Raw genomic sequence first — 27462 nt, 5'->3', positions numbered from 1 at the left:
TCATTTCATACAGTCCTATGTAATCCTTTTTTTTTTCTGCTAGCGGAAAAAAGTCAATGGGAGGCAGAAAAACCGCGAGCCTCCAAAAACGCCTCATGAATTTTTCTGAGTCGGACTTTGCCTGACTCTGTGACATCGAAGCCATCATCCTCCAAAATCTGGTCAGAACACATACTGAGGTTTGAGCGTTCACAAAACTACTGGCCATCACATAGGAAGGACGTCACGTTGTGGATGGGTTTCTGACAGAAATAGATGATGCGGTTTAAATTTACTACAATAATTTTAGACAAAATAGGTCTAAGTAAAGTAAAATGCATTTTATAGTTCCTTGATTTTTTTTATTCTATAAAATCGCTTTGAAGCCCCTGGTTACGTCTGTAGCACGCTCCATGGAGTCTCACTGCGGATTCCTGGCTCTAGTGTCACATATGACGCAGCTTTCCTATAAGTCGCCTGACACTTCGCTCACATTCCCCACAGACACTGCGCAGCAGCACAGGCCGAGGTCGCGGTGACGCCATTGCTCACTTTACGTGCTGCCCTTCAGTTGGCTGAGCGTCGTCCACTCATTACCCGTCTCCGCTTCTCCAGCTCGTCCAATGGCGCTGTTTGTTTGCTCGCCTGCGTCACGCCGCCTCAGCCGCCCGCCCTTTCCCGCCTTTGCTTCGCGCAGGCGCATCACGCGCTCTCTCTCGGCCCTATTGAGCCGCGACTCGCGTTGATTCTCTGTGAGCCCCTTTCGTAAGCACGTGACCTCGGAGGCGCCGGGCCTAGCGTACCGGGAGAAGAAGCGGCGACATGTCCAAGCGGCACAGACTGGACCTGGGCGATGATTATGCCTCGAGTAAGAAGAGAGGAGACGGGTGAGTGCTGCGGAGAGGGCAGGCGCTGAGCCCGCTTCTTTGTCCGCTGTGGAATATGGCGGCGGCCATGAGTCTGTAAAGCTGCGGGGCAGGTTAGCTGTTCTATATGGCGTGTACTCGGTGCAGCCATTCTTCAGGGCCTTACATCCAACCACATGGGCATGAAATGTCATCTAGGAGAGGCCTGGATCCATCTATACTACTCATATACTATTTCTATAGGACTGACTGTATTGCTGTGTATACGGGATGTAGTATATAGCTATGCTATCATATGTCTCCACACAAGTTCCCAATAAAAACAATCTGCCTTTTTCATCTGTTGGTGATAGAAAAAATCTGGACACCCAATTATTCCCATTATAACCTGTGGGGTCCCTCAGGATTTGTTGGCAGACAGACCGTTGTTCTGATCCAGTAATGTAGCAGAAGAATGGAAACTCAAATGCAAACTTAAACGTAGCATTAGTTATGGATTGGTTTACTAAAGCGGGGAATGTTGCAAACATGTTACTGCTGCTCGTATCTATATTAATGTGGGAGTTACTGCCGTACAGTAGCGTTCATCTGGCAACGGTGATGCTGTGTGCTAATGGCAGTGTTAGGTTCGCATCTGTGTCCTGCTTGGGGACTCCCCCCGAATGGAAACCTGTACGCATTAAAAAGTGGTTAACTAAGAAACCACATGGATCCCATAGACTATAATGAGGTCCATGTGGTTTCCGCTCAGTGTCTGCTCGAGTCATCTGGAGAGAAAAGTCCTGCAAGCAGCACCTTTCTCTCCATGTTTTGAGCGGAAACCACACGGACCAAATAAAATATACACTTATAATCTTCATGTTTAATAAAAAAAAAAAAAAATAAATAAATATGTATCCATTGGTCTAGTGATCTTGAAAAAATACCTATGCGTTTTGAGACATGTCTCTTAGTCATGGCAGTGTTACAACCATGCAACCCAAGCATTTGCATGGGACTCCTGACCACATACCCGCAGTTTTCTTTTTAATTGGCTTTTACTTTTTATATTGTATCAATAGGCTGCGCCATATAGTCTCACCTTTTCATGGTGGCAGCACAAGGTCATTAACAGCTCAGGTGACAGAAATGTGGGGTCCACTAAAGGGGCAGCATATTTTGTTTGGGGTCAGTATTGGGGCTTCAGCCTAAAGCGCTTTCTGTCCACTTTATAAAGTGTTTTTCGTTGTTTGTTTTTTTAATGAAAAATCCAAATCTAGGGAAAAGCATTTTTGAAAAAGGTGGAAGTGCTCGAGAAAAACTCCAATGATAAATGTGCGAGAGAAAAAAATTGATTTGTAATTGCTGCGTTTTCTTTGGCCCAGTTGGCATCTGCGCCTGGGTTTCTGTTCAGGGAGTCCACATGGAGACCTCCCCTGAACGGAAACCAAATCCACACAAAAAGCAGTTACCTTAGCAGACCCTATAGACTATAAATGGGGTCCGTGTGGTTTCTGCTTTGTTTTCTACGCAAAAAATGCAGAGAGAAAAGTGATGCTTGCAGATGCAGATAGGGCAAAGGAATGGCCCAGATGCAGATGTGAACCAGGACTTAGCTGTGTTTTGGAAACTAAGTGTATGTTCACACATCTGTAACTGAGTACAAGGAAAATTCTGCCTCATTATTTTCGGGGGGGGGGGGGAGGAGCAGAAGTTGATATTTTTTCTGCTAGAGGTAGGGTGAAAGAAAGAAAAAAAAAAAGCCATGCCTGAGCTTCATGCAGATTCCACCTAATAAATCCCATTGAAGTGAATGGAAGGCAGAAATGCCTGGCATGTGCGGAATCTGTAAATTCCATGGCAGAATTTGGTCAAACAGAAAAATTCAGCTTCATATTACTGAAACAGAATTTTTTTAGCTTGTACACATATTGTGTACAAGCTAAAAGGGTAGGTGTTAGGGTATATTGTGTGAATATACCCTAAAACCTATCCGGAAAGGGGTCTGGTATTCCCTTCAAACTTCTTCCTTTTCTTCTGATGCATACGTGTTTTTTCAGTGAAGTCAGTACACGTTATATTACTCGTGGGATAAGAGCACGACATGGTAAGGGCTTATTCACGACATTTTTACAGACCTCTGAATAGAATTATATAATATGTGTAGTGAACATGGACAACACACAAATCCATTTATTGTAGTAATAATTCTATTCAGTTGTTTCACAGGGAAGGAAAACAAAAGACTTGCTCAACTTTGGTCCAGTCAGCGACTAATCGCCCTGTCTGTAGATGGGTGTATGCATGGATAGAACTTGGATGCTATTGATATGCTGCCTGTTTTTGTTTGTTTTTTTTACTGATCCAAAACAATGCAAAGTATAGAAATTTAGTTAAGAAATGGTTGATTGTATTTTACTGATGTAAAAAAAAAAATAAACTAAAAAAACCAGATCAATTGTGGTCAGAATACATCTATCATATGATAATAGGATCATGTGCAGTCTGTGGATAACACAAGCACCACAAGGCCATTTAACGAACACCCCACAGACCCCATTATAGTTAGGGATTTGACGCTGAGCCTCATTATATGGACCATTTTTCCACTGTTGCGCAATGGATGAGAAGAATGGAAACGCAGACGCATGTGAACGTGGCACAACTTGACATAATATCCTCTCTATATTAGAACAGCTGGCCTTACACTTTACGCCGGGTTGACAGCACTCCGTATTAGGTTTCCGTCCGTGTCTGGCCGTGAGCGCCAGTGAGCGTTTTATGCTCTCCACGGCAAAACTGTTTTTATTTATTTTTTTTAACCGGACACAGAGTACTGCATGTCCGACTCTGTGTCCGGTTAAAAAAAAAACAGTTTCGCCGCGGAGAGCACAAAACGCTCATGGCCGGACACTTTTCAAACCCATTCAAATGAATGTGTTTGAAAAATGCCTGCAGGTTTCCGCCTCCTGCCCAGTTTTGGCCAGGAAACGGAGACCTGCAGAGCGGCGTCCGGGGCGCAGATGTGAACCCGGCCTTAGTTTGTCAGTCGAAGTAGTATTTGGCAGACAGGCATCTCACTAGTCCTCCATGTACATGCAGGCTTGGTTGATTTTTGCGTGTAACTGGGAGATTGGGAAAAGCTGCTGTCTTACTCCTTTGAGGACTGAAGGATTGGGCAGATGAAATGTAAATGTGCTCGATCCTTATCTCCTCCCATATCTGCTGTCAGTTATAGGACTACTTTCACATTAGAAGGTTTAATGTGTATGGGCAGCCTTAGTTGACTGTTTAATGTAGATCGGAAGCATGAAATGTACTGCAGCTACACATAGAAATAATTGTTACCATCTGTTTGTTTCTGAGTAATGTAGCTCTTGTGGCTTGGTCTAAATTCTTTGGAAGATGAAAGAGTGTTGATCCTACATATAAAATATCTAATAGGAAATTTTACTAGTCTGATATTTACAGTATAATGTCATATAATATATGATGTAACATGTTGTTTTCTACTTATGGATACTGCCATATCAGTTCGTTTTTGGTTTAGAGTACTGGTTCTCAACCTACGGTTTGCGTACTCCATGGGGTAAATGCCACAGTCTTGGGGTATGCTGACTGAGAGAAGAAAATTCTACTATCTAAGGGTATATGTTCTCACGGAGGGAAAGGTCGCACAAACCTTTTCCGCCGTATGAACATTCTGCGCCGGAATGCCGAGGCAGCATCAGCTTTCCGTTGTGGCATCCCGCTCCTGTGTAGACCTGAATTTACGGGCCTACACTGGAATGTGTCTTGAGCCGCGGACTCTGTGGCTGATTCAGCTGTAGAATCCACGGCAAGATAGGGCATGTCGCTTCTTTTTTCTGCTACTAGCTAGCAGAAAAATGAATTGAGCAGCTCCCATTAAAGTCAATGTGAGCCGTTTTTTGGCTGCAGATTTTGAGGCGGATTCCGCATTTAAACCCGCTTCCAAAAAACTGTGTGAACTAAGCCCCCTTGCACATGACTGTATGAATGGTCAGTATGCTATTCAGGTTTTTTCCCCACTAACACACTAACTTATTAATTTCTATGGGCCCATACAGGTGACCGTGAATTTCAGTCACATTTGCAGACCGACAGTCTGGGCTGAAAAATATGGAACAAGTCCTATTCGTCAGATTTTGCGGCTCTGCTTCCACGGCACCTCTTCATTGAATGAAAGGAGCCATGGAAGCATGGGCGGCACATGGATGACAGCTGAGTGAAACTGAGAAGTTTTAATGGGGTTGTCCAGGATATTTTAGTATTGTGGCAGAAGACTGGAAAGGTGGATGGAAAAAAAGAAAACCACAATAGTCTGTCCCCCGCTGCCCATTGTTCCAGGCAGCTGTCTGGTCCTACAGCGCCCAGGGGCTTTTCCAGCACAAGTTACCACCCTACAGGACCTTTAGTTTCCTTAGGCCACTGATTGGCAAATTAATTTTCCATTTCTTACCTTTCCCTCTATTAAGGGACTACAGCTTTCAGCATGATGGCTACTGAGCTTCATAATACATTTTATTTACATATCTCCTACATATTTCACTGCACTTTCCAAGTCATAGGGTTCAAGTACAGACTTAAAACATTACAATGTTATAAATCAATTGGCACAAAAGGAGTGAAAAAAATAAACAGAGCAGGTATTTACCATATTTTATTACCATAGATGGACGTACATGTCAGGGCTCGTTCACATCTGCGCCCAGGTGTCCGTTCTGCAGGTTTCCGTTTCCTGCATAAAACAGAGCAGGAGACGGAAACCTGCAGGAGTCTTTCTCACCCATTCATTTGAATGGGTGAGAAAGCTGTCCGGCCGTGAGCGGCAGTGAGCGTTTTATGCTCTCCGCTGCGAAACCAGGTTTTTTAATCCGGACATAGTCGGACATGCAGTACTCTGTGTCCGGATTAAAAAATCCAGTTTCGCGGCGGAGAGCATAAAACGCTCACCGCCGCTCACGGCCGGACCCAGTCTGTGCTTTCCGTCTTCTGGCATGCAGAAGACGGAAAGCACAAAACGGAGACCAGAACGCAGGTGTGAACCTAGCGTCCCAAAAATGTATTTCACCTGTAAAACTTCCTGAGTAATGTGCTGGGGACTTGTAGCAGAATAGTTATCTCTGCTCCTAGAAGTCTCTCGGCCAGCAGATTGCTCAGGCCGGTAAATCCATTGAACAGACGGACCAAGTATCATAGGTCAAACTCAGTCTCGTGAATGTGGGCTTTGACTTGTTTCTGCGAAATCCAACGAATTTGACCAGTGTAATGTTTATGATCATGACCAGACCACCTTATAGCAAATATAGAGCAAATTGGCTTGTGTAGTTTGAGTCTTTTGTTCTTGGTGATAAGCTGTGGTCGGAGAAGTGTGGCAGTGGTTTACTATACACTTGGTACATGTGCACTGCATTGTCAAGCACTAATATGTTATGGGAAGTCAGGAGAGATGGCTGGTAGCTATCGAAAGTGGTGGTAATAGGTGCGTGTACATATTCAGGTTTCCAGATGCAGCCAAAACCAGGAGTGGAGTGAAAGAAATGGCTTCTATCCTCTACACGTCCTTTATAAACCACACCTGGTTTTGACTTCAAAAACTGCACCTGAAAACCTGAATGTGCAAACAGACAAAACTGTAGATCATCCCAAAAAAATTTGCCTCCAATTGAGGTCATGGGGGGGGGGGGGGGGATTTGGAACACTTTGATTCTGTTTGAATTCAGTGTGGTAAAAACTGCGTTTATAATAGCTCTAGCAAAGCAAATAAGATTTTATTTAAAGGGAAATTGTCAGGCAGTGTTATGCAGTCGGTAGGCTAAACATATGGCTGCTCAGACTCCTGTGGCCATGGTCACAAAAGGTAATTCTTAAAAGCAACTATTCAACTACTAAGTGCATTGCCTGCTAAAATTTCTAAGTGTTGGGGTGCTACAAGGAACTCTAGTTACTATGGCTAAGTTCACACTATCGTTGGTCTCTGTAGTTTGGGTTCGCATGGGGACCCGAACAACAGAGAACTCATCCGCTAAAAAGACCATAGACCATAACGGGGTCCACCGGGTGCCCGTCTGGTTTCAGTATAAAATCATTGGAGAGAAAAGACCTCCGTGCAGGACTTTTCTCTCTGACAATTTTAGCAAGGAATCATCTGTGGAGTCTCCTATGGAAACTGCAATGCAGATGTGAACCTAGTCCAAGACCTGAAGCCACTCCTGCTGAACACTTTCATTCTCCTGTACAGGTGCTCTGTTAGAAAAGGGTTGTAGCAAGTCTGCTGGTCACACACTGGATGCATCCTCATCTGGCCACCAGAGGGTTAGTCCAGGTGGTCCAGACTTTTATCTACTGTGTTTCCAGCTTTCTGTCTGACACGCATGACCACAACCTGGTCTCTGGGTCTACTGTCAGAATTTCTCGTCAAAGTGTTAACTTTCTTTGCTACAGTTGTCAATGTAAGTTGAGTACCGTACTTCAACACACCTATAAATCTGAAGAATTTGCAGAGGGTGCATGACGATACATTGCCAAATGTTACAATCAGTTGTGTATGATGGCTGTAGTAAATACTTCCACTCAGCATCATGTTCACATGTTTTTTTTTCTTCCCCACTTGACATTGGGAACTAATTTAGTCACATGACAGTGTCCATTGGGGGTACTTGGTTGCAACTTTTTTCATGAGGAGTTGCGTGCCATGAAACGTTTGAGTAATACAGTCCTGGGTAAATGACTAGTAAACTTGTTTTGCCTTTGGTAATCCCCAGTTTATGGTCAGGCTATGGGGTACAGTAGATGTGTGACTCTTTCTGTTATGTGATGATTATTCCTCTTGCTGCTCTCTTGTTTGTGCACATTGAAAGATTTCGTTCTGGCTTTTCTAAATTTTATTGTTTTCAAATTTCAGGAAGGACCGAGATCGGGATAGAGATGAAAGATCAAAGGATCGGGATAGAGACCGTGACAGAGACCGCGATCGTGAGCGAGATAGAGACAAAGATAAAGAATCCCGCAGTGCATCAAATACCCCTTATATCTCAGCTGGTGGTGTTCAAGCCGTGAAGCCAGCAGCACTGCCCCAAGGCATCAATCCATTTACAAATTTACCCCACACGCCTCGTTACTATGATATCTTAAAAAAACGGCTACAGTTGCCGGTCTGGGAGTACAAGGATCGGTTTACAGATATCCTCATGAGGAACCAGTGCTTTGTCTTGGTGGGAGAGACTGGTTCTGGAAAAACCACGCAGGTATGAGTCCGTGACACTCTGCTGGGCAATCTAATATTGCTGTAGATGGTAAGAGCACATGGACTAATCTCTTATATGTATTATTACAGATCCCTCAGTGGTGTGTAGAGTATATGAGGTCGTTACCTGGTCCAAAGAGAGGTGTAGCTTGTACCCAACCCAGAAGAGTGGCTGCCATGAGTGTGGCTCAGAGAGTTGCTGATGAAATGGATGTTATGCTTGGCCAGGAGGTCGGTTACTCTATTCGATTTGAGGACTGCAGCAGTGCAAAAACCATTCTGAAGTAAGTAAAAGCTGACTAAACACAACTTGCTTTCAATATTTTTTTTTTTTTAAATCACTTACATGTTTGCTATATGGGATAAATATTATAGGTTGGATATGTGGATACCTTAAAAAAAAAATGTTTTTTTTTAAATTAACTGTATAGCTGTCTATGGTCAATCACTGTAAGCTTGTGATCAGACAAGGCTCTGACTATGGATGTTAGCGCCAGGTCTCCCCTCCGCTGTGCTCAGGGACTGTGGTGTTGCAGCTGACGTGTTCAACTGCTGGGGAAAAGTCTCATGCATGTAAATACACAAGACTTTTTTCCTCAATACATTAAAATAATTTTCCATGTTTTATTGCGACCTCAGTGCCTCTTGGCTATAACAGTGGATAGTCAAGCCTTTGTATCTGACAGTACTTGATATTGTGCTATAGATCTCAGTCCTAATCTGCTGCTTTAAAGGGGAATTTCCATATCTTTTAAGATCCTTTTTCCTGATTGATAGACTATCAATATTTCAGTAGGGATCTTACTCCTGGTACCGCTATGAGCAGTGGAGTGAAAAGGCTGCAATGTTCTGTACTTCTACTAGTAACTGTACCTGCTATCAAAGCTCTCTGTAGTTTATTCCCATTCTAGTAAATGGGATGGAGATGCAATACCTGGTGCAGCCACTGCATAGCCAATAAAATGGAGCTATGCCTTAAAAACAATCTGCTAATGTGAGTTCTGAGAATTGGATGTCCCCCGGTCTGGATAGACAATCAGTTCTACAGTCCTGAGTAATATCCTTTAAGAGATTTTTGCCCCAGTTTTAATATAAAATAGATCAAAATCTGTTTTCCTGACTACAGAAGGTTTAGTGTGGTTTACATGTAAGCTGTAATGTTGCCGCTGATTTGTAGAACTCCAGTTTCTGCCTTTTTTGGCATTCTGAGCAATTCACAGTTCTGCATTTTTCGTCTAGTTGTGTATCCAGCCTCTGCTGCATTAGGTTCAGCGGCAGCTAACGTAGCAATTTGTATTGGATCCATTTCAGTAAGAATAGCTGACTAGAGCGTACTGTTTAGTACTGGTTTTGTGTGGTAACCACAGGTAATAAGACTCCTTTGTATGGCCTGTATAATTATGTTAATTAATAATTACACCCCTAGCGGTACAGTTTAGTCTCGCTAGTGGATACCGTAAGTGGAGGATTTGAAGCTACGAATGCTTCAAATTTGGGAATTGTAAGATTCATTTAGAAATCAGTTGTCAGTAGTGTGATCAGCTATAGACTGCCAGATATCTCGCAGATATTTAGTTGTAGGGCCCCATTACATATTTTGCTGCCAAGTGAATAGGAGGAATGATCACTACAGCAAAATAAATTCATTATTACCTGATCCTTGTTACTGGCTGCACAGGGAGGCTTCAAGCTCACAACAGTGTGTGCTGTCCCAGGGGGCTTACTACGCTCCATTCAGTGCATTATGGAGCATTTCCTGTCCAGCTTTGTGAAACCGATCAGATCAGACCATTGACATTTGTGTAAGACAGAAGGTTCTTGGATGTCCTTGTAAAAAAAATAAATAAAACAGTTGTGTGCTTGAAACCACATGAAGGGGTGGTGCCTCACGATGTACGGATATGGCTATAGCTAGACCCAGTCCCGGGGCTGCCATTGCTTTCACTTCTCTATGTGTAACATCTATTTCAGCCACGTGGTTTTTCGATAACTGTGCGGCCAGTAATGCTATTCAGCTGAAATAAATAGATGTTTCACATAGAGAAGTGAAAACAATGGCAGCCCGGGGACTAGGTGCAGCTGTGGCCGCTTGGGTACATTGTGTGGCACCATCCTTAAAACCTCACAGATAGTAACAAGAGGCAGGCAATAATCTATACACTGAAATCCGGCATCTGAGCCCATTGTGAAACTGTATGGCAGCTCCCTTTCACAGACAAATTATTGGGAAGAAAGTGTGCCTAGAAATGCTTGTCCTTAATAATCGCCATGGACGTTGGGCTGTGTGAAAGGGGTTGTCTGGGATCATAAAGCATTCAAGCTTTTAGCAAGTGAAGGATAGAAAATAAAAAAAAAAAAAAGGGGGGGGGGGGGGAGCGCTGATAATGCCTGCATCCTTCCCCCGTCCTGCTCTCTGCCAGCTGTCACCTTTGCTATTCTACCTTCACATTGACGGGACCTCTCTAGTCAAACACTGCTCTCCGCTGTATACTGCTGAGTGGTGGTTGCTGCTGCCGATCTGTATATACCCCAAGTGGTGGCGACAAGCCCAGTGTAGGAATGGAGGGGAGAATGCATTTTTATTTTTCACCTTTCGCACATGCTGTGTGATTCTTACATGTTCACATGCTTTGTGTCCTCTCATTATTCTCATTGGGTCAGTTATGAACCTAAAAAATGAATTGTAATAGCATGTGAAAGCTACATTAAAGGGGTTGTAGCAACCTAACAAAACATGTTGCTTTCTTCCAAAAGCAGTGCTACGCCTGGCATTGCAGCTCAAATTTAGTCAATGGAGTGGAGTGGCAATTCCCAACCCCAAGCATGTACAAACATAATCTTATCCTGGTATGAATGCCTATAATGTCTATTTCTATCTACAGGTACATGACTGATGGTATGTTACTCCGAGAGGCAATGAACGACCCCTTGCTGGAGCGCTATGGTGTAGTTATACTTGACGAAGCCCATGAAAGAACCTTAGCTACAGATATCTTAATGGGTGTTTTAAAAGAGGTTGTCCGGCAAAGGAATGACTTAAAGGTAAGGATATATATAATATATATATTTTTTCTTTTTATCAAACAGATTTAACATGTCCAAAATGGGTTTTCCCCTTGGTTGGTATTGTAGGTGTTCAGAAACAGGAGTGATTCACCATATTAGGAAAAATCAACTGATTGAATAAATTTTTTGGGAAAGCCAAATAAAAGGAAGGGACCACTTTCCCTAAACGTTGGGATGGTGATTTTTATCCTATGGGTTTTCTGGCCTGGTTATAGTACGCAGACTTAATGCGCTCTTTATACATTTGAAGGGTAGTCATCTAGTAAGTTGGGCTTTTTAAGAAAAAAAATGAAAGTAACTGCCTTCTGTCCACTCCTATCTCTACATCAGTAGACAGTAGGGATGCCGACACTGCAGCATGTTATGTAGTTGGCTGCTCTACTGGGTGTGTGTCCTTCTTAAAAATAACTATTTTTTTGTACTTGGATTTAAACTATAATTCCCCCCAAATTCCTTGATATCTGAATGCTAAATATGGTCCATTTCTCCACACTGTCATCCACAGCCAGGCACCAAATGTTTAACATACGACAATAGATTTCCCTTCTCTGTTGCCAGAGGCTCATGGTGTATGCAGTGCTGGTGCTGGGCTGTCTCCAGTGACTTGTACATGTGTGAGCTCACCTTGACAGAACTAAAATATGAACCAGTTTGTCTTTTATGTTGTGCTTTATGTGTGACTTATAAAAGCTCCGTCTCACTGATGTGTTTGGTTTTCTTTTATCTACTTTTACTACTGACAGGTCATAGTAATGAGCGCCACTCTTGACGCAGGCAAGTTCCAAGTTTATTTCGATAGCTGTCCTCTCCTCACGATACCTGGCCGTACACATCCTGTAGAAATCTTTTACACTCCGGAGCCCGAGAGGGACTACCTAGAAGCAGCCATCCGTACAGTTATTCAGATTCACATGTGTGAGGAGGAGGAAGGCGATCTTCTGCTCTTCCTTACAGGCCAAGAGGTTTGTCTCTCCAGCTTTTTTAAAGAAAAATTTTAAGCAAGATATAAGCCCTTTTAGCACAAATTATGGTATACTAGCCAAGCGGCCTCATAATGATCTACTTTTGTTTCCCTTTCGTGTAAAGGTGAACAGTGTAAATTTTTTTTGTTCCTTTTTAGAATACAATTTGCGAAAGTTTAATCTCCTATTATACATCACTGTTATACTAACAAATATTTTGGCTACAAGCTATTTGTCTTCATTCCCCATATATATATATATATATATATATATATATATATATATATATATATTATAATAATAATAATTATTTATATATAATAATTTTTATAACATTACATGTTTTTCTTTTTTATCCTTAGGAAATTGATGAAGCGTGTAAAAGGATAAAGCGTGAAATTGATGACTTGGGTCCTGAAGTTGGCGACATAAAAATCATCCCTCTCTATTCTACGCTTCCACCTCAGCAGCAGCAGAGAATATTTGAACCCCCTCCACCCAAGAAACCCAATGGTGCAATAGGACGGAAAGTGAGTAGAAGAGCAAACCGAGCTCGAGCTTAAATGACTTTTGCATCTTTTATGTATTTTGTCTACAGGTCTCGCTTCCATGGTGATAAGATTATTTTATAGCCTGCCCTACCGCCACAATGGGACTTCTCTGGAATCATAATTGTACAGGGTTCTCTGCACACCCTGGTCATGCGTGTATCTCAGTATATAGGCACACTTAGGGCAGTGTTAAAAAATAAATAAAATTAAAATACCAGGGTATATCCTGTTAGAGCCCTCCCCACTTTGGATAATCGATGGCTTATTAGCAATTGTTGTCTGCATGCCTTAAATGGTTAAACGCCTGCCTATGACAGCTTGTTTAACGTGTGTGTGTGACATTTTACAGTCTATCAATGACACGCTGTGAATAATGACATTGTATACCAGAAACTCATGTAAACCCTTTTATTTGACTATAAATGGGCTTCAGCCTGTACAGGTATGTCCTATCCTGCTGTGTTTGCATTTATAATCTCTCCCAATGAATTGATAGAACAGTTTGTGGAAATGGAAGACACAGCAGTTCTGTGCGTATGAGGCATATACTCATAAATGCTACAATTTTATTGTTGAATTTGCTTTTCCGTGCAGGTGACATATTTATTAGTGCAATTCAAGGTCTTTGCGAAATTCAAACAAACCTTTTTGGATGGTTAGAGCTCTTTTTGTAATGGGATGGTCTTACCGAAACAAATCGGCAAAGAGTACTTGACCCTGAAGTATACAACAGTACTGTATTTTATATGTGACAGGATTAACGTTGGAGGCCGGGGAAGGAGTAGCGTTAAAGAAAAAAAATATCATGCACTCCTGTCTCAGGTGCTCCACTGTCCGCGTCTGGAAGTCCTGCTGAGGCCAATCTGTATTACTCGCATACGTCCCCGTCCCTTTTCTGTGGCGGCTATGACCAGATTTTCCAATAGACAAGAGGTCCCTAATCAAAATCAACTTTTGGGATAAACTTCTTAAAAATTGTGATCAGTGACTTTCAGCTGCACAAGTGATGTGGGCCCCAAAACCCTGTATAGCTAAACCATGTGTGAATTTTGCCTGCCCATGTGAATACACCCTAACATAGAAGAGCAGTAACTTGGAAACCTTTGAAAATGTCACTGGCATAACTGCCAGGAACGATTGGTAGAAGCCTCACCGAAATAATGTTGTGGAAGTCGAACTTTGGGGATCTGTTTCTCATTTGTATATTTTCCTGCTTACTAAGTTTCTTCTTGTTTTCACTTTAGGTTGTGGTATCCACTAACATTGCTGAAACCTCATTAACCATTGATGGAGTCGTATTTGTGATCGATCCTGGGTTTGCTAAGCAAAAGGTTAGTGGCTTTCCTTTTTCTCCACTTCCCATACGGTCAGTCATAGCTTCTGTGACTTATTAGATTTCATCTCAATGTGTTATCAATGTGGCTTTGTTCTTTTTGTGTATGCTGAATAGGTGTATAACCCTCGAATTAGAGTCGAGTCTCTTCTGGTTACTGCTATCAGCAAGGCTTCTGCACAGCAAAGAGCGGGCCGTGCCGGTCGTACCAGGCCTGGCAAGTGCTTCAGACTTTACACAGAGAAGGCCTACAAAACAGAAATGCAGGTATGATTTTTTTCTTCTCTCTTTGCATATGGAGGGATCGACTCCTGAATCCAACCCTTCTCACCCCCAAATTTTCTCTGGTGTCCATGTTTTTGTCAATTTTGATCCTCAATTCCCTTGCTTTTTTCATTCAGTGGGTGGTGGTAGTGACTTCACATATCCAGCTGCTAGCGTTGTGATAGGGTCAAAAAATGTATGGGAATCTGGCGCAGAAGATCGCCTCAAATTCCTATGTGAATCTGGCCTTATATTGGAATCGGCAGAATCTGTAAAGACTGGGCATTGCAGCAGGGCCACTTTGTTGGCTGTATACATTGGAAATGGAGCAGAAATAAACGGGGAAAAAAAAGCCTCTAGGGACAAGTTTATAATAGGTCAATGATATGAGGACTAGAGATGAGCGAGTAGTATTCGATCGAGTAGGTATTCGATCGAATACTACGGTTTTCGAAATAGTCGTACTCGATCGAGTATCACTCTCTATTCGAATGGAAAAGTTCGATGCAGAACCAGCATTGATTGGCTGAATGCTATACAGTCGGCCAATCAACACTGGTTCTTCTCCTACCTTTAGAAGTCTTCTCCGTGCAGCTTCCCCGCGGCGTCTTCCGGCTCTTCATTCACTCTGCCAGGCATCGGGCCTGGGCACAGCCGACTGCGCATGCCCGCTTGTAGTGCGGACATGCGCAATCGGATCTGCCCAGGCAGATGCCTGGCAGAGTGAATGAAGAGCCGGAAGATGCCGCGGGGACGCTGCACGGAGAAGACTTCTCGGAGGATCCAGCCCGACCCTCACTCGTGGACTTGGTAAGTATAATTTGATCGAATGTTGCCTACCCCTGAAACGAGCATTTTCCCCTCCATAGACTATAATAGGGTTCGATATTCGATTCGAGTAGTCGAATATTGAGGGGCTACTCGAAACGAATATCAAATCTCGAACATTTTACTGTTCGCTCATCTCTAATGAGGACTATGGGACTGAGCAATTAAAGATTAGTGTCATCCTGAAACTCCTTCACCAAGTGTCAATGAATGGAGTTGCCCGAAGGATGCCAGGACTGCAGTACTGTGACTTTTAGTTGCAGAAAAATCAAGCAGTGCTTGTTCTTGACCTCCTTTGGGTTTTAGTGCAACTCCATTTACTTAAATCTGTGAAGGAGTGGCAGGGTGATATTTTATATGACAGTAGTCGCAGTCAAGGTGTTGCCTTAACGTAAGCGTTCGGTGAGTAAAGGGTTTTCCAGTTTCACATAGTCCCGCCTCTGCATTGAGTTTTTCCAGCAATAATGATTAAGACAGTGTTATTTAGTATTACTAACAATGAAGTGATACATTGGCTGATGCATCTGTTTTATTCTTTATTTAGGACAACACATACCCTGAGATTTTAAGATCCAACTTGGGTTCTGTGGTGTTACAGTTGAAAAAGCTTGGTATTGATGACTTGGTACATTTTGACTTCATGGACCCTCCAGGTATGATGCCAATTGCAAATATGGACAAATGTCCTGTTTGTGTCAGATTTTCTGTAGAGTTTGTATGTTTGTTCTTCCATCTAGTATTCTCTATGGTTAGTTATTAAGGAGCATTCAGTCGCCAGTGTTCCTTTAAGTCTCCTTAATTAAGCAGTTTGCCATCAGCCATGTAAAAGGAGCACGTCTATTAAAGTTTCAGCTGGGAAGTGTAATACTGAGGAGAACAGTTGACTGCTCAGAGCTGAGCTGCAAACATCTGTTCAGATACAAGCATCACCCGTGCAATCTACTGCTGTTCTCCACTGTGGTGGTGCATTAACTATTTATCCCACTTCGATATATGTGTCTATTACAAGCATTATACAGGTATGTCCTGAAGATTGTATGGATGTAGTAGATGTGTCATTCATCATCCTGGAGATCAGCATTGTAAATAATGGTTATGACCATTTTGCAGAAAACCCACAGCAGAGTTTTTTTTATTTTACTAGATTTACATCCTATGTTGACGTTCCTTAAATTCCTAAGAGCGTATGTTGACATTCCTAAATTGAACTTTGAGAGAAACTTTTGTGTCATGGCCTCTTAAAGATTGCCTATAATGGGTTTTCCCAGGATAAAAAAGAAAAAATTATATATTAGGCCAGTGAAGTGGAGGAGTAAAAAAAAAAAAAAAAGCACTTGCCTGTCCCCCAGCACCGATGCTTTCTTTCGGTGGAAGTCCTCGACTCGGTGACTTGTGCACTGGGAGACACCGAAGCACCAGGGACAAGTTTGTGTGTGTTTTGTTTTCCTTCCTTCCTTCCTTCCTTCCTTCCTTCCTTCCTTCCTTCCTTCCTTCCTTCCTTCCTTCCTTCCTTCCTTCCTTCCTTCCTTCCTTCCTTCCATAAATTAAAACAAAAAAAATGCTCGACAACCCCTCTAAGGACACATGGCTAACACACATTTCAAAAAAAATGCAGCGGAATAGCCAGTCCCAATAAGATTTGTGTTTCACTGCTTTTCCACTGCATGTAGCATTTTTACTTCTCCCATATAAGTTTATAGGGGAAATGTAGAATTTTCCTAATCATTTATTTTTTATTTTTGTGTCCTGCCATGTGTGAGTGAAATAAAACTGGATCTCATTCACTTTGATTGGACTATGCCAAGTGTGTTTGTTATTTCCAATGCTTTTCCTCAACTTCTAAAAAAGCTGTGAGTCGCTACTTTGTGTTTGAGGACTCCCAGCACCTCCACCTGCTGTAGCATCAGACGTGGCAATGCTCCATTCACTCTGCAGCCATCTGAAATGGTACATTGATGGCCAAAACATGATCTGAAGAAAGTCTAATTTATTTTTATTTTTTCCCCCCCCATAGCACCTGAAACACTGATGCGAGCTCTGGAGTTGCTAAATTATCTCGCTGCCTTAAACGACGATGGTGATCTGACTGAACTCGGTTCTATGATGGCAGAATTTCCCCTCGACCCTCAGCTGGCCAAGATGGTTATAGCCAGTTGTGACTACAACTGTTCTAATGAGATCCTATCCATAACCGCTATGTTGTCAGGTAATAGCAGGGCACATGCAAAGGAAATGGCCTTAACAATGGCTTACTGATAAAAATGTCAGACTTCACTATAGAGGGTTGTATGGACCAGAGACTGAAACCTTTAACAGTCCCAAGTCTCTGCTCCTGTAACTTTTATCCACTTTTTGGAAAGAGTCTGGCATGTATTGTGCTGCAGCCTTGGAGTGATGTGTGGGGTTAGAAATGGCTCGGGCACATAATGGCAACCTTAGCTAATCTTGCCTTTGCATGCAGCTATATAATGTGTATGGCCACTTTGTCGCATTCCTTTTCAGGTTTTGTGTTTTCAGTTATATTTTCAGAAATTTTTCCACGTACGTTTTCTTTTCTTACGATTTGGGTTATTTAAAGCTGCGTGTAGAATTATTTAAAAGGGAACCAGTCATCAGGTTTGACTTATCCCCCTTACCCTATAGGGGCTAGAGGGACATTAAGAGCAAATCCATGTATAGCAGCAGTAATAAAGCTTACCTTAGAAGTTTTAGCTCTAGCCCAGTGGTTCTTAACCTTGTTTGAGGTACCGAACCCACCAGTCTCATGTGCACATTCACTGAACCCTTCTTTAGTGATTAAATCAAATATGATTTATTTCCAAATTCAAGACTTAGGTATGTTTTTTTTTTTTTTACTGGTACACAAAATGAACCGTGGACATGGCCTAGGGTTCGATTGAACCCTGATTAAGAACCGCTGCTCTAGCCCCTTATGCTTATGACTTCAGAGGTGGTCACTGGAAAGGGGGGGGGGGGCAAGACATGGATCAGGGTTTGAGGCCCATGATAGGGCTTTTGTGCCAACTATATGCCTCAATAAAATCTCTTTACGCCAGTTTTCCTGCATAGAAGGAGTGATGTATTCCCCCTACTGTCTTGGTGAAAAGGAAACAATTAGGTTGGGGTCGAGGTGGGATTTCAGAAGTGATTTTCATGTGGGCAGAAACATCTTTCAATTTACTATTTGTAAGGACTTGTTCAGAGGGGGCGCTGAATCCTCCTCAAAATCTGCCTCCTCGCAATAGAGGTCTATGCAGACCGTTAGCGTTCCTTTTTCCGCTGCTAGCTGTCCTTTCTTTCAGGCTGATTCAGCCACGGCGGCAGCACCCTCGGGAATGGGCCTATTCTGACGCGGCTTCATCACGTCAAATTCTGCACCAAAATACGTGCTCCCATGTGAACGGGGCCTAAGAGATGTTTTATTACTGCTGCTATACTTCATAACCTTACCTTTTTGGGTGGGGTGCTGTGAAACATGGTGATGGTTTCCATTTTAATGTGTATTATAGTAGTATAGAATAGCTTGCCAAGCAGCTAATAACTTCAGAAATATAGGAAATGTCCTAGAATTTTTGCGTCCTTAAAGTACCAGGGTCTTGCACGTGAAAAAAGTGTCAATGTTACACACAGAAACCAGTTGGATTGCAGCACGCTATTTTTGGCCGCAATGACTGGTTGATCTGACTGGTAACTTTTTGTCTCTGACGTGTCAAGTTTTTATGAAACATTGGAATATTATCAAAAAACAAAAACTCAGTGAAGACAGAGTTAAGAATACGTTTGCCGTACGTCAGTGTGTCGGTATTCTGTTTGCTAGATGCATATATGTTCATTTACTATCACACTTTTTTTTATAGAGCTTTCAGATGATTCAGACTCAGAGCAGACGGGCAGGGCAGAGAGCATTTTCTTTTCTGAACGTCTTCTGTGGAGGTGGTAGTAGCTTAGTGGGTATATCCATAACCACATCTGACTCAACACTGGATAAATCACTTATCTTCATGAAGTGGCCGAGACAGAGATGACAGAATCTAAATAGCCTGTTGGGGCCACGTGTGTAAATATATACAGTAGTTACTCTGTCCCTTAGCCTCCATGTAAGCACCCACATATCAGGAAATCTTTATCAACTCTTTGATGTCCCACAAATATATCTTTCCAAAGGACAAGACCACCACTTATCCCGGGAAGGGATGTCTGCCATATGAATGGGGCACAAGCCTAGCATGTGTGCTGTCGCTATTTTCAGGGCTGTAAGACTTCCACAGGTAACCAAGTACTGTATTTGGTATCTTTAGCAGTCCTGTAGAGTGGAATGGAGCGGCTACGTGCTTATTTGACGCCTCACTCCATTTTAAAAGGGAGTCTTGTGATAAAGGACCCTCAGCTATCAATTGTGGCCTATCCTGTAAATAGGTGATGGGTTGTAGTCTTGGGACTAGGCTGTCATTGTCTAAGGAGCTGGTTGTAGTTGTCACATAGTGCACAGTCTCATTGGTGGCTTTACTTGAACAATGGGAAGGCCCCCTATATGTAACATAGGTCTCATAACAATAATTTGCCTACAGCGCCACCACAGGAGAAAGGAAGCATTTCAGTGCCCATTGAAATCTGTGGCCTGCCTTTGCAATTGAGGACAGGTCCTCCCGCTCTAGCAAGCTATACATAACTAATTTCTAATGTGTCTAGGCAGCTTATGTAAGATGGCAGACGTCAGATTACTTGGGGACTAATAGTAGGCCTACCCTGTACAGTGTGAAGGCACTCTATGTACGGTTAGTGGGATACATTATAATGCCGTAAGACTGGAAGGGGTATAGAAAGCTCCACTACTGCTGCCACCTCCGCAGAGATCTATTGTTTCTTTGTAGAATTGCAAAGCATTAGTTAGAAGAGGCAGGAAGCTATATGGGAGGAAAGCAAACACACGACCAAGTTCCAGGGTTTTCTATCCTGTTGCCTTAGGTTCTGCTTACGATGACAGCCTATTCTACCTGCCGTAGGTCGTTCTGTTCAGACCTCAGGACCCTTATTCATACGTTCGCATACTTACTGGCTGTCATGGTGTTATACACATGGATAAGTACTAGACAGTATAATCCGATGCTTTGTAGTTTTGAAACCCTCTTGTCTTACAGATGGGGTTAGGTGTTGATGTACCAGAGAAAGATAGTATACAGCCCAAGATGCAGTTGGAGGTCCATCCTGCCCTGCCCTATGCTCTGTGAACTGACCTAGCTAGGCCTTGTTCCTCTGTCAGTGAATGCGTGACTCATCGATATGGGCATTTGTGTTGGGCCCATACCAACCTTGTTTAGTCCCACAGTGCTTTATTCGACCCACGGAAGTCAAGAAAGCTGCTGATGAATCCAAGATGAGGTTTGCCCACATAGATGGCGATCATCTGACGCTGCTGAACGTCTACCACGCTTTCAAACAGAGTGAGTATGAAATATATATATATAATCTATCTATCTATATCTCTCTCTATCCTACATATAAATGGCTTACGTTAGGTGTACTTCGTAAGGATCTGTTCACATCTGTGATGTGGTTTCTGCTAGGTTGGTCCCTTGGTCATCACAGTTAATTTTTCTTCTCCTGGGTATGTTGTGGGCAGGACGAGACTAAGGTCCTATCTATAAGGATCTCTTGGCTCCTGCGGTATCTGCTGCCATCTCTTCCAATGGCCTATCTGGGAGTATTAAGGTGGGGAGGGGGGGTTGTAATGTTTTTATCTTTTTCCCCTTTGTTTTGGGAAGTGTCAATAGTAGCTATTTCTTATTAAAAAAAAATCACAGTGAGAACTGAGTGTAACAGTGCAAGAATTGTAGTGTGGATGATTCATCCTGACCTCATTCTTGTCACTTTTTACACTATATTGTAGTTGTCATATTCATTTAGACTCCTAAATTGGTGTCCCTGATACAGCTAATGGGATAGACCTGGGACCCCTCCCCTCACATATCAGCACACAGAATAAAGCAGGAAGACTACACTGCTGATCCACAGTACCTGGTGTGACCGCTGCACAGAGCTGTCTGCTTCCTGCTCCATTGTCTGCCAGCTGCTGAGAACAAATGAGCTCATCCATATTTTTATTTATTTTAACCCCTTTAATGTTGTCTGAAAATTTTATATTTTCTGTATTGACCTTCTATGCTACCTTGAGCCACGGTGGTTTTCTCCCACAACATGGAGTATCATTTGGTAGACTACTTGAGGTGTTTTTCGCTTTTCTGATCAAGGTGTCTAAATCTTCTTCCTCCCCCAGATCATGAGTCGTCTCAGTGGTGTTATGACAACTTCATTAACTACAGGTCCCTGATGTCTGCAGACAATGTACGGCAGCAGCTGTCACGAATCATGGACAGATTTAACCTGCCACGTAGAAGCACAGACTTCACAAGCCGGGATTATTACATTAATATCAGAAAAGCTTTGGTTACCGGCTATTTTATGCAGGTACGTATCAGCAGCCGCAGAAAGGAACCTTAGAATTCCTGCCTTTGAGGTTGAGTTCAGATGGGAAATAAATTGCATAAACGGTTATGAGAGTCGCTAAAGTCATATAACAAGGTCTTTTAGGAATTCATATGTGAGAACTGGTGGGACTAGAGAAAGTACAAGCAATTAACTCCACGTAAATGGATCGTGGCCTCCCTACTGATCTGTGATGTGAGGAAATTAACTCCTCATGTGCTTGTTGATGCGTGTTCTTGTTTTGGTTTTTTTTTTCCCCCCAGCACTTTAGTTTAGATGAAATTATCAAACATATGGCGCATTGTCAAGTACGTCCCCTCCGATTTAGATAAATATGGCATGCACAGAAATGTATCTGCCTGCGTCTAGACCACTGGGGATTATCCTGGAAGGGCTCGATCAGATCAGTTTACTTGCAATGGCGATGTGACACATCTGGATTGTCTTATTATTCTATTCATTTGCTAACATGTAATTTAAACTCTCACTTGGATTTTGGGGCAGAATCAGTCTCAAAATCCGAGGCAGATCCCCCATACTCCTGTCCGCCTTTGGATTTAATGGTAGTCAGGGATCATTGAAATAAGTTTCCTCCCCGATCTTACTCTGGTTTCTGCAGCTAATTTTGTGAAAAGGAATCTGAGCTGAATGTCCGCCTCAAATTCCTTTACATTTTCTGAGGTATGATCATACTCTTAACCCTTTCCCGACATTCGCCGTACTAGTACGGCGCATGTCGGGTGTTTAACTATGGCGGCCGCCATAGCCGCCGGGTGTCTAGTGTTTTACACAGTGGACACCTAGCGCTAATGCCTCCGATCGGTCCCCAGACCAATCGGAGGCATTAACCCCTCCGGAACCTCGGTCAAAGGCACCGGAAGTGCCATTTTCCCGGCGGCGCATGGGCGCCGCAATTTTGCTGGTGATCGCTGACGCCTGGAGCAAGCTTCAGGGCTGATGTCATGTTTACAAGGCTCCTGGCTGGTTTGCAGTCTTTCTTTTGCAGGCTGGTCTATGCAGCCTGCAAAAGAAATGATTTTTTGCAATGCATTAGCATTGTAATGCATTGCATTAGTGATGAGACCCCCTGGGGTTCAAGACCGCTCAGGGGTCTAATAAATGCAAAAAAATAATTAAAAAAAAAAATATATATATATATATATATATTTTTTTTAAAAAAGTATTAAATTCAAATCACCCTCCTTTCCCTAGAAAACATATAAAAGTAGTTAAATACTGTGAATATTATACAGAATAATTAATGGCGGCATCATGAAGAAAAATTTGTCCCGCAAAGATTAAGACCTCATATGGCTCTGGAAGCAGAGAAGTAAAAAAGTTATGGGGTTTAGAAGGAGGGGAGTCAAAAACGAAAATCAAAAAATGTCATCGGCGGGAAGGGGTTAAAGAAGACCTTTCATGTCCTCAGGCACATGCAGTTTTATATACCGCTAGAAAGCCGACAGTGGATTGCATTCAGTGCACTGTCTGCTTTCACATTATGTACTGGAGATATCGGTGCCGTTGCCAATCTCTGCCTACTGTCAGAAGGGCGTTCCTGACAGTCTAGCTGGACTGCGAGGAACGCCCCTTCTGACAGTATTCGTCTATAACCCTATACTGTCAGAGGGGGTGTTCCTTACCACCCATGATGACATTAAGCTCTGAGAAACGCCCCCACTTGACTGTACGCATCCATAGACTAGTACTGGGCAGTGTTTTTCACAGCTTTATGTAATAGTTGGACGATAAGGAACGCCGCCTCTGACAGTACAGGGTCAGAGGGTAGTGTTCCTCACAGCCCAGCTAGACTGTCAGGAACGTGGCAGAGATCAGTAACTGCACCGATATCTCCAGTCCAGGGGCACATAATGGGAAAGCCAAAAGTCTGCTTTTTAGTGGTGTATAAAACCGCTTGTGCAGGAGGATATGCATGGTCCTCTTTGTAGGGGTTTACCACTAGTAACACTTGTACACTGCCTAAGGAAATAAGTCTCTGATCAGGGGCCACACGGTGGCTCAGTGGTTAGCACTGCAACCTTGCAGTGCTGGAGTCCTGGTGTTCAAATCCCGCCAAGGGCATAAAACCATCTGCAAGGAGTTTGTATGTTCTCCCCGTGTTTGCACGGATTTCCATTCCATATTCCAAAGACATACTGAGAGGGAAAAATGTACATTGTGAGCTCTATATGGGGCTCACAATCTACATTAAAAAAAAAAAAAAAAAGTCTCTGATCACAGGGTTCCAGCCTTTGATACCCAAGTGATGAGACCCCTTTTTGATTGAAGCGTTAGTACACATGCATGCCCACCATTCCCTTCACTTATGTAGGAGTGATGGAGCCCTCTGACAATCCCTTAGAAGTCGATTCAGTGGTGATTTTGGCGTGTGGACTATAAGCAAGAAAGCCTCTTTAAGATTTTAGGATTTAGACATTTTTGCAAAGAGCCAAATACTACACTTTTTTTGTTCTCTGTTAGCAAAATTTTGTAAATCCCGGTCATTCCATTAAAGTATATGCCGTCCATTGGACTACTGGGGCCTTGTCTGACTTTAAGCTGGTTATGGAGTAGTACGTGAAGATGCATAATGGAACGGATGAACCCCCTGATCATAAAGCACAATCATGGCGTATGATAACCAACAGCACAATCCACCCTACTAGTTTCATCCATAAGTTAGGCTGGCCATATACTTGCGTTTCACGGTAACTGTAGACTCTTGTAGCCAACCTGTAGCTTTCATAATCCCTTCCCCCATAACTGTGCATGCATGTTTCCTGAATCAGGAAAGAGGCGAGATCGCTGATGGCTTATTCGCCTAAAAACAAAAGAAACTGATTAAAATCCAAAATGGCACACTGTTCTCTTCCCTGGCATCTGTTGTCTCCATATGCATTAGAATAGTGTGCCCCCTGTTCTGGCATTGTAAGATGGGTTATTTCCCTGTATGATTCAATATGGATAATGCAAGCTCTGTGCATCTCTGTCGCTGCAGAAGAGGAGTACAACCCTGTACTATACAGCTGAATGGGGAAGCTCGTGTACACAAGCAGTTTCTTTCATGGATCCCCTTTCTTGTAATTGGTTAGGATCTCTCACTAGTCAGACTTACCACCTATTGATAGGATAGGTGACAAGTGCCTAAGATGTGTGGCCACCTCTTTTACTGCCCATACTTTTACATATCCTACAGGCAAATGTGTCCTTTTTTTTTTTGTCCTAATATTTAAAGCGGACGACTGTGCTGCAGTGTTGCACTATGTGACATTATGATTTTAATATACGATGTTCATTGTCCCCATCTCTGCAGCTTTATAAGTCTTCAGATTATTGACCGTGGAGAGATTTGTCTATGCCCTTGAGCAATGAAGTGTAAATAAACTGTTTACTATCTTCGTGTACCTTTTTATTGAACAGCTTTGTAAGAATTATAATCCCTTTCATTCTAAGAGTTGGATTTATCTTCTCTCATAAGGTGGCACATTTGGAAAGAACCGGCCATTACCTGACCGTGAAAGACAACCAAGTTGTGCAGTTACATCCTTCTACGGTTCTGGACCACAAGCCCGAGTGGGTCCTGTATAATGAATTTGTGCTTACAACAAAGAATTACATCCGCACATGCACAGACATAAAGCCAGAATGGTAAGTTTTAAGCTTTTTCTTCTCATGGCGGATTTATTCAAGGCTACTGAATTCTTGCATTACCAGGGAGGCGTAAAATGTTATCAAATTCCACTTGCTATAGCGTAGCATCTGACCTCTGCCAGCGGCAAAAATATTGTGCATGTAGATCCCCTAGTGCCACCCATTGACTAGTATTAACTGATGGATGAAGGTTGTCAGATTCTCCCCTGTTCTTGTACACGTTTGATGTATGTTCACACTTGGACAGTTTATCTATAGAACTAGAGCTCTTTGCATTTTGGTGAATGTTAAAGGGAGCCTATCATTAAAATGCTATTTTTTTCTGACTAACACGTAGGAATAGCTTTAAGAGAGGCTGCTCTTCTCCTACCTTTTAGATGTCTTCTCCACGCCGCCGTTCGGTAGAAATCCCGGTTCTCTTCAGTATGCTAATGAGTTCTCTCGCAGCACTTTGGGCGGTCCCAGCACTCAAACAGCACAGGGGGTGTCCACAATACTGCAAGAGAAATCTCCAGCGCTGCCTCCATGTTCTTCTGGAATGGCCTCTTCACGCGTCGTCTTCTGGTGCTGGGGGTCAAACTTCCACGCATGCTCGCGCATGCGGCCGCACAAAAAAAATGGCCGCCCGCATGTGCAATCGGCTCTGCCCGAGGCCCGATGGCAGAGCAGACTTGCACATGCGTGGAAGTTTGACCCCCAGCGTCGGAAGAAGACGCGTGAAGAGGCCATTCCAGAAGAAGATAGAGGCAGCGCTGGAGAGTTCTCTCCCAGCATTGTGGACGCCCCCCATGCTGTTTGAGTGCTGGGGACCGCCCAAAGTGCTGCGAGAGAACTCGTTTGCATACTGAAGAAAACCGGGATTTCTACCGAACGGCGGCGCCAAGAAGACATCTAAAGGTAGAAGAAGAGTAGCCTTTCTTATGGCTATTCCTTTATATTAGTCAGAAAAAATTGCATTTTAATGATAGGATCCCTTTAAAGTGTCTGTGTCCATACACATTAGATGAGGAGTCAGCAACCTTCGGCTCTCCAGCTGCTGTGAAATTACAACTCCCAACGTTCTCCATACACTTCCATGGGAGTTCCAAGAACAGCAGAGCAAGTATGCATGCTGGGAGTTGTAGTCTTACAGCAGCTGGAGTGCCGAAGGTTGCCTACTCTTACATTAGATGAATGTCAGAGGAACCTGCTAATTTTAGTGCAACAATGTATGTGGAGTGGTCTGAACCTCACAAATGCATGTGTTTTGGCTGCAGGCACAGATTAACCCCTTATCTATCTGTCTGTCTGTCTATCCCTATATCTTATTGAGCCCATCATGCATATATGGGGGTATCGGGTGGGAACGTTCAACAAACAGTTGTCTCTGGTGTATGGGCTGTCTTATGTATTATGCAATAAATAGTAATTTACATGGGGTGGGATACTGTTGCAGCGCATTAAAGGAGACCTGACAAGCTTGCTGACTGTTTCCAGTAGCAACCATTCAAATGGCATCTTTATAAACCTATAATTCATGCTGTAATTCATGAATAATGCAATAGAAATAAGTGCTTATTCCCATGACCCCTGCAGAAATGTCATCATTTAAGCCTTCCTTGTGATGTGTGCGTAGATACAACATAGGTTTTACCATTTGTTTTCCCTATTTTAGGTTGGTTAAAATTGCCGCCCAGTACTACGACATGAGCAACTTCCCACAGTGCGAAGCCAAGAGGCAGTTGGAAAGAATCATTGCCAAACTTCAGACGAAGGAATACTCCCAGTACTGAGCGTTTACCAGTCTTGAGAGTTTTTTTGTTTTTTTTTCCTTGAGAGCAGCTCGACTACGTGGACTGATAAATTTGTACCTTACGTGATGGTTCAGTGATGGCCTTGATCTGAAAGCTTTTTAATTTTTCTTCTTTCATGACAGTAAACATTGCGTTCTTTCATAAATGAAACCTTTATGGCTCCCCTTTGTGTTGACACTGTAGCTCGTACTGGAAACGTCGATCAATGTTTTTTGCAGTTTATTGGAAGTAGTTCTATATATATAACAATGTTCTAAGCATTTCACTAGAAATGTCGGAGTCCGCTTCTGAAATGTGATCAGACCATGTTATGCATGACCGTTGTAACTGTTGACATTCCTTTCTAGAAGTTGTGAAATGTTACAACTAGTGCATCTGTAGTCCCCAACATCGGCCTCCGTGTGGAGGCATCGGCTTCAATAAAGTCTATTTATACTAAA

At 42.9% G+C, this 27462-nt stretch overlaps 1 protein-coding gene across 1 annotated transcript; it reads left to right on the top strand.

Moving 5' to 3' along the window:
• The first annotated feature begins 680 nt into the window (after positions 1 to 680).
• Positions 681 to 27462, top strand: DHX15 (DEAH-box helicase 15). Its single transcript, XM_075259944.1, has 14 exons — positions 681 to 866; positions 7750 to 8092; positions 8182 to 8375; positions 10974 to 11133; positions 11901 to 12119; positions 12482 to 12649; positions 13915 to 14001; positions 14121 to 14270; positions 15640 to 15748; positions 17110 to 17301; positions 20414 to 20536; positions 21370 to 21560; positions 25057 to 25226; positions 26884 to 27462. The coding sequence occupies exons 1-14, from the start codon at positions 802 to 804 to the stop codon at positions 26999 to 27001; spliced, it is 2289 nt and encodes a 762-aa protein (XP_075116045.1). The 5' UTR covers positions 681 to 801; the 3' UTR covers positions 27002 to 27462.

The sequence above is a fragment of the Leptodactylus fuscus genome, chromosome 1, assembly GCF_031893055.1.
Source record: "Leptodactylus fuscus isolate aLepFus1 chromosome 1, aLepFus1.hap2, whole genome shotgun sequence".
NCBI classification, from domain to species: domain Eukaryota; kingdom Metazoa; phylum Chordata; class Amphibia; order Anura; family Leptodactylidae; genus Leptodactylus; species Leptodactylus fuscus.
The sequence above is the reverse complement of the archived record's forward strand: the minus strand, read 5'-3'. Positions and strand labels throughout refer to the sequence as shown.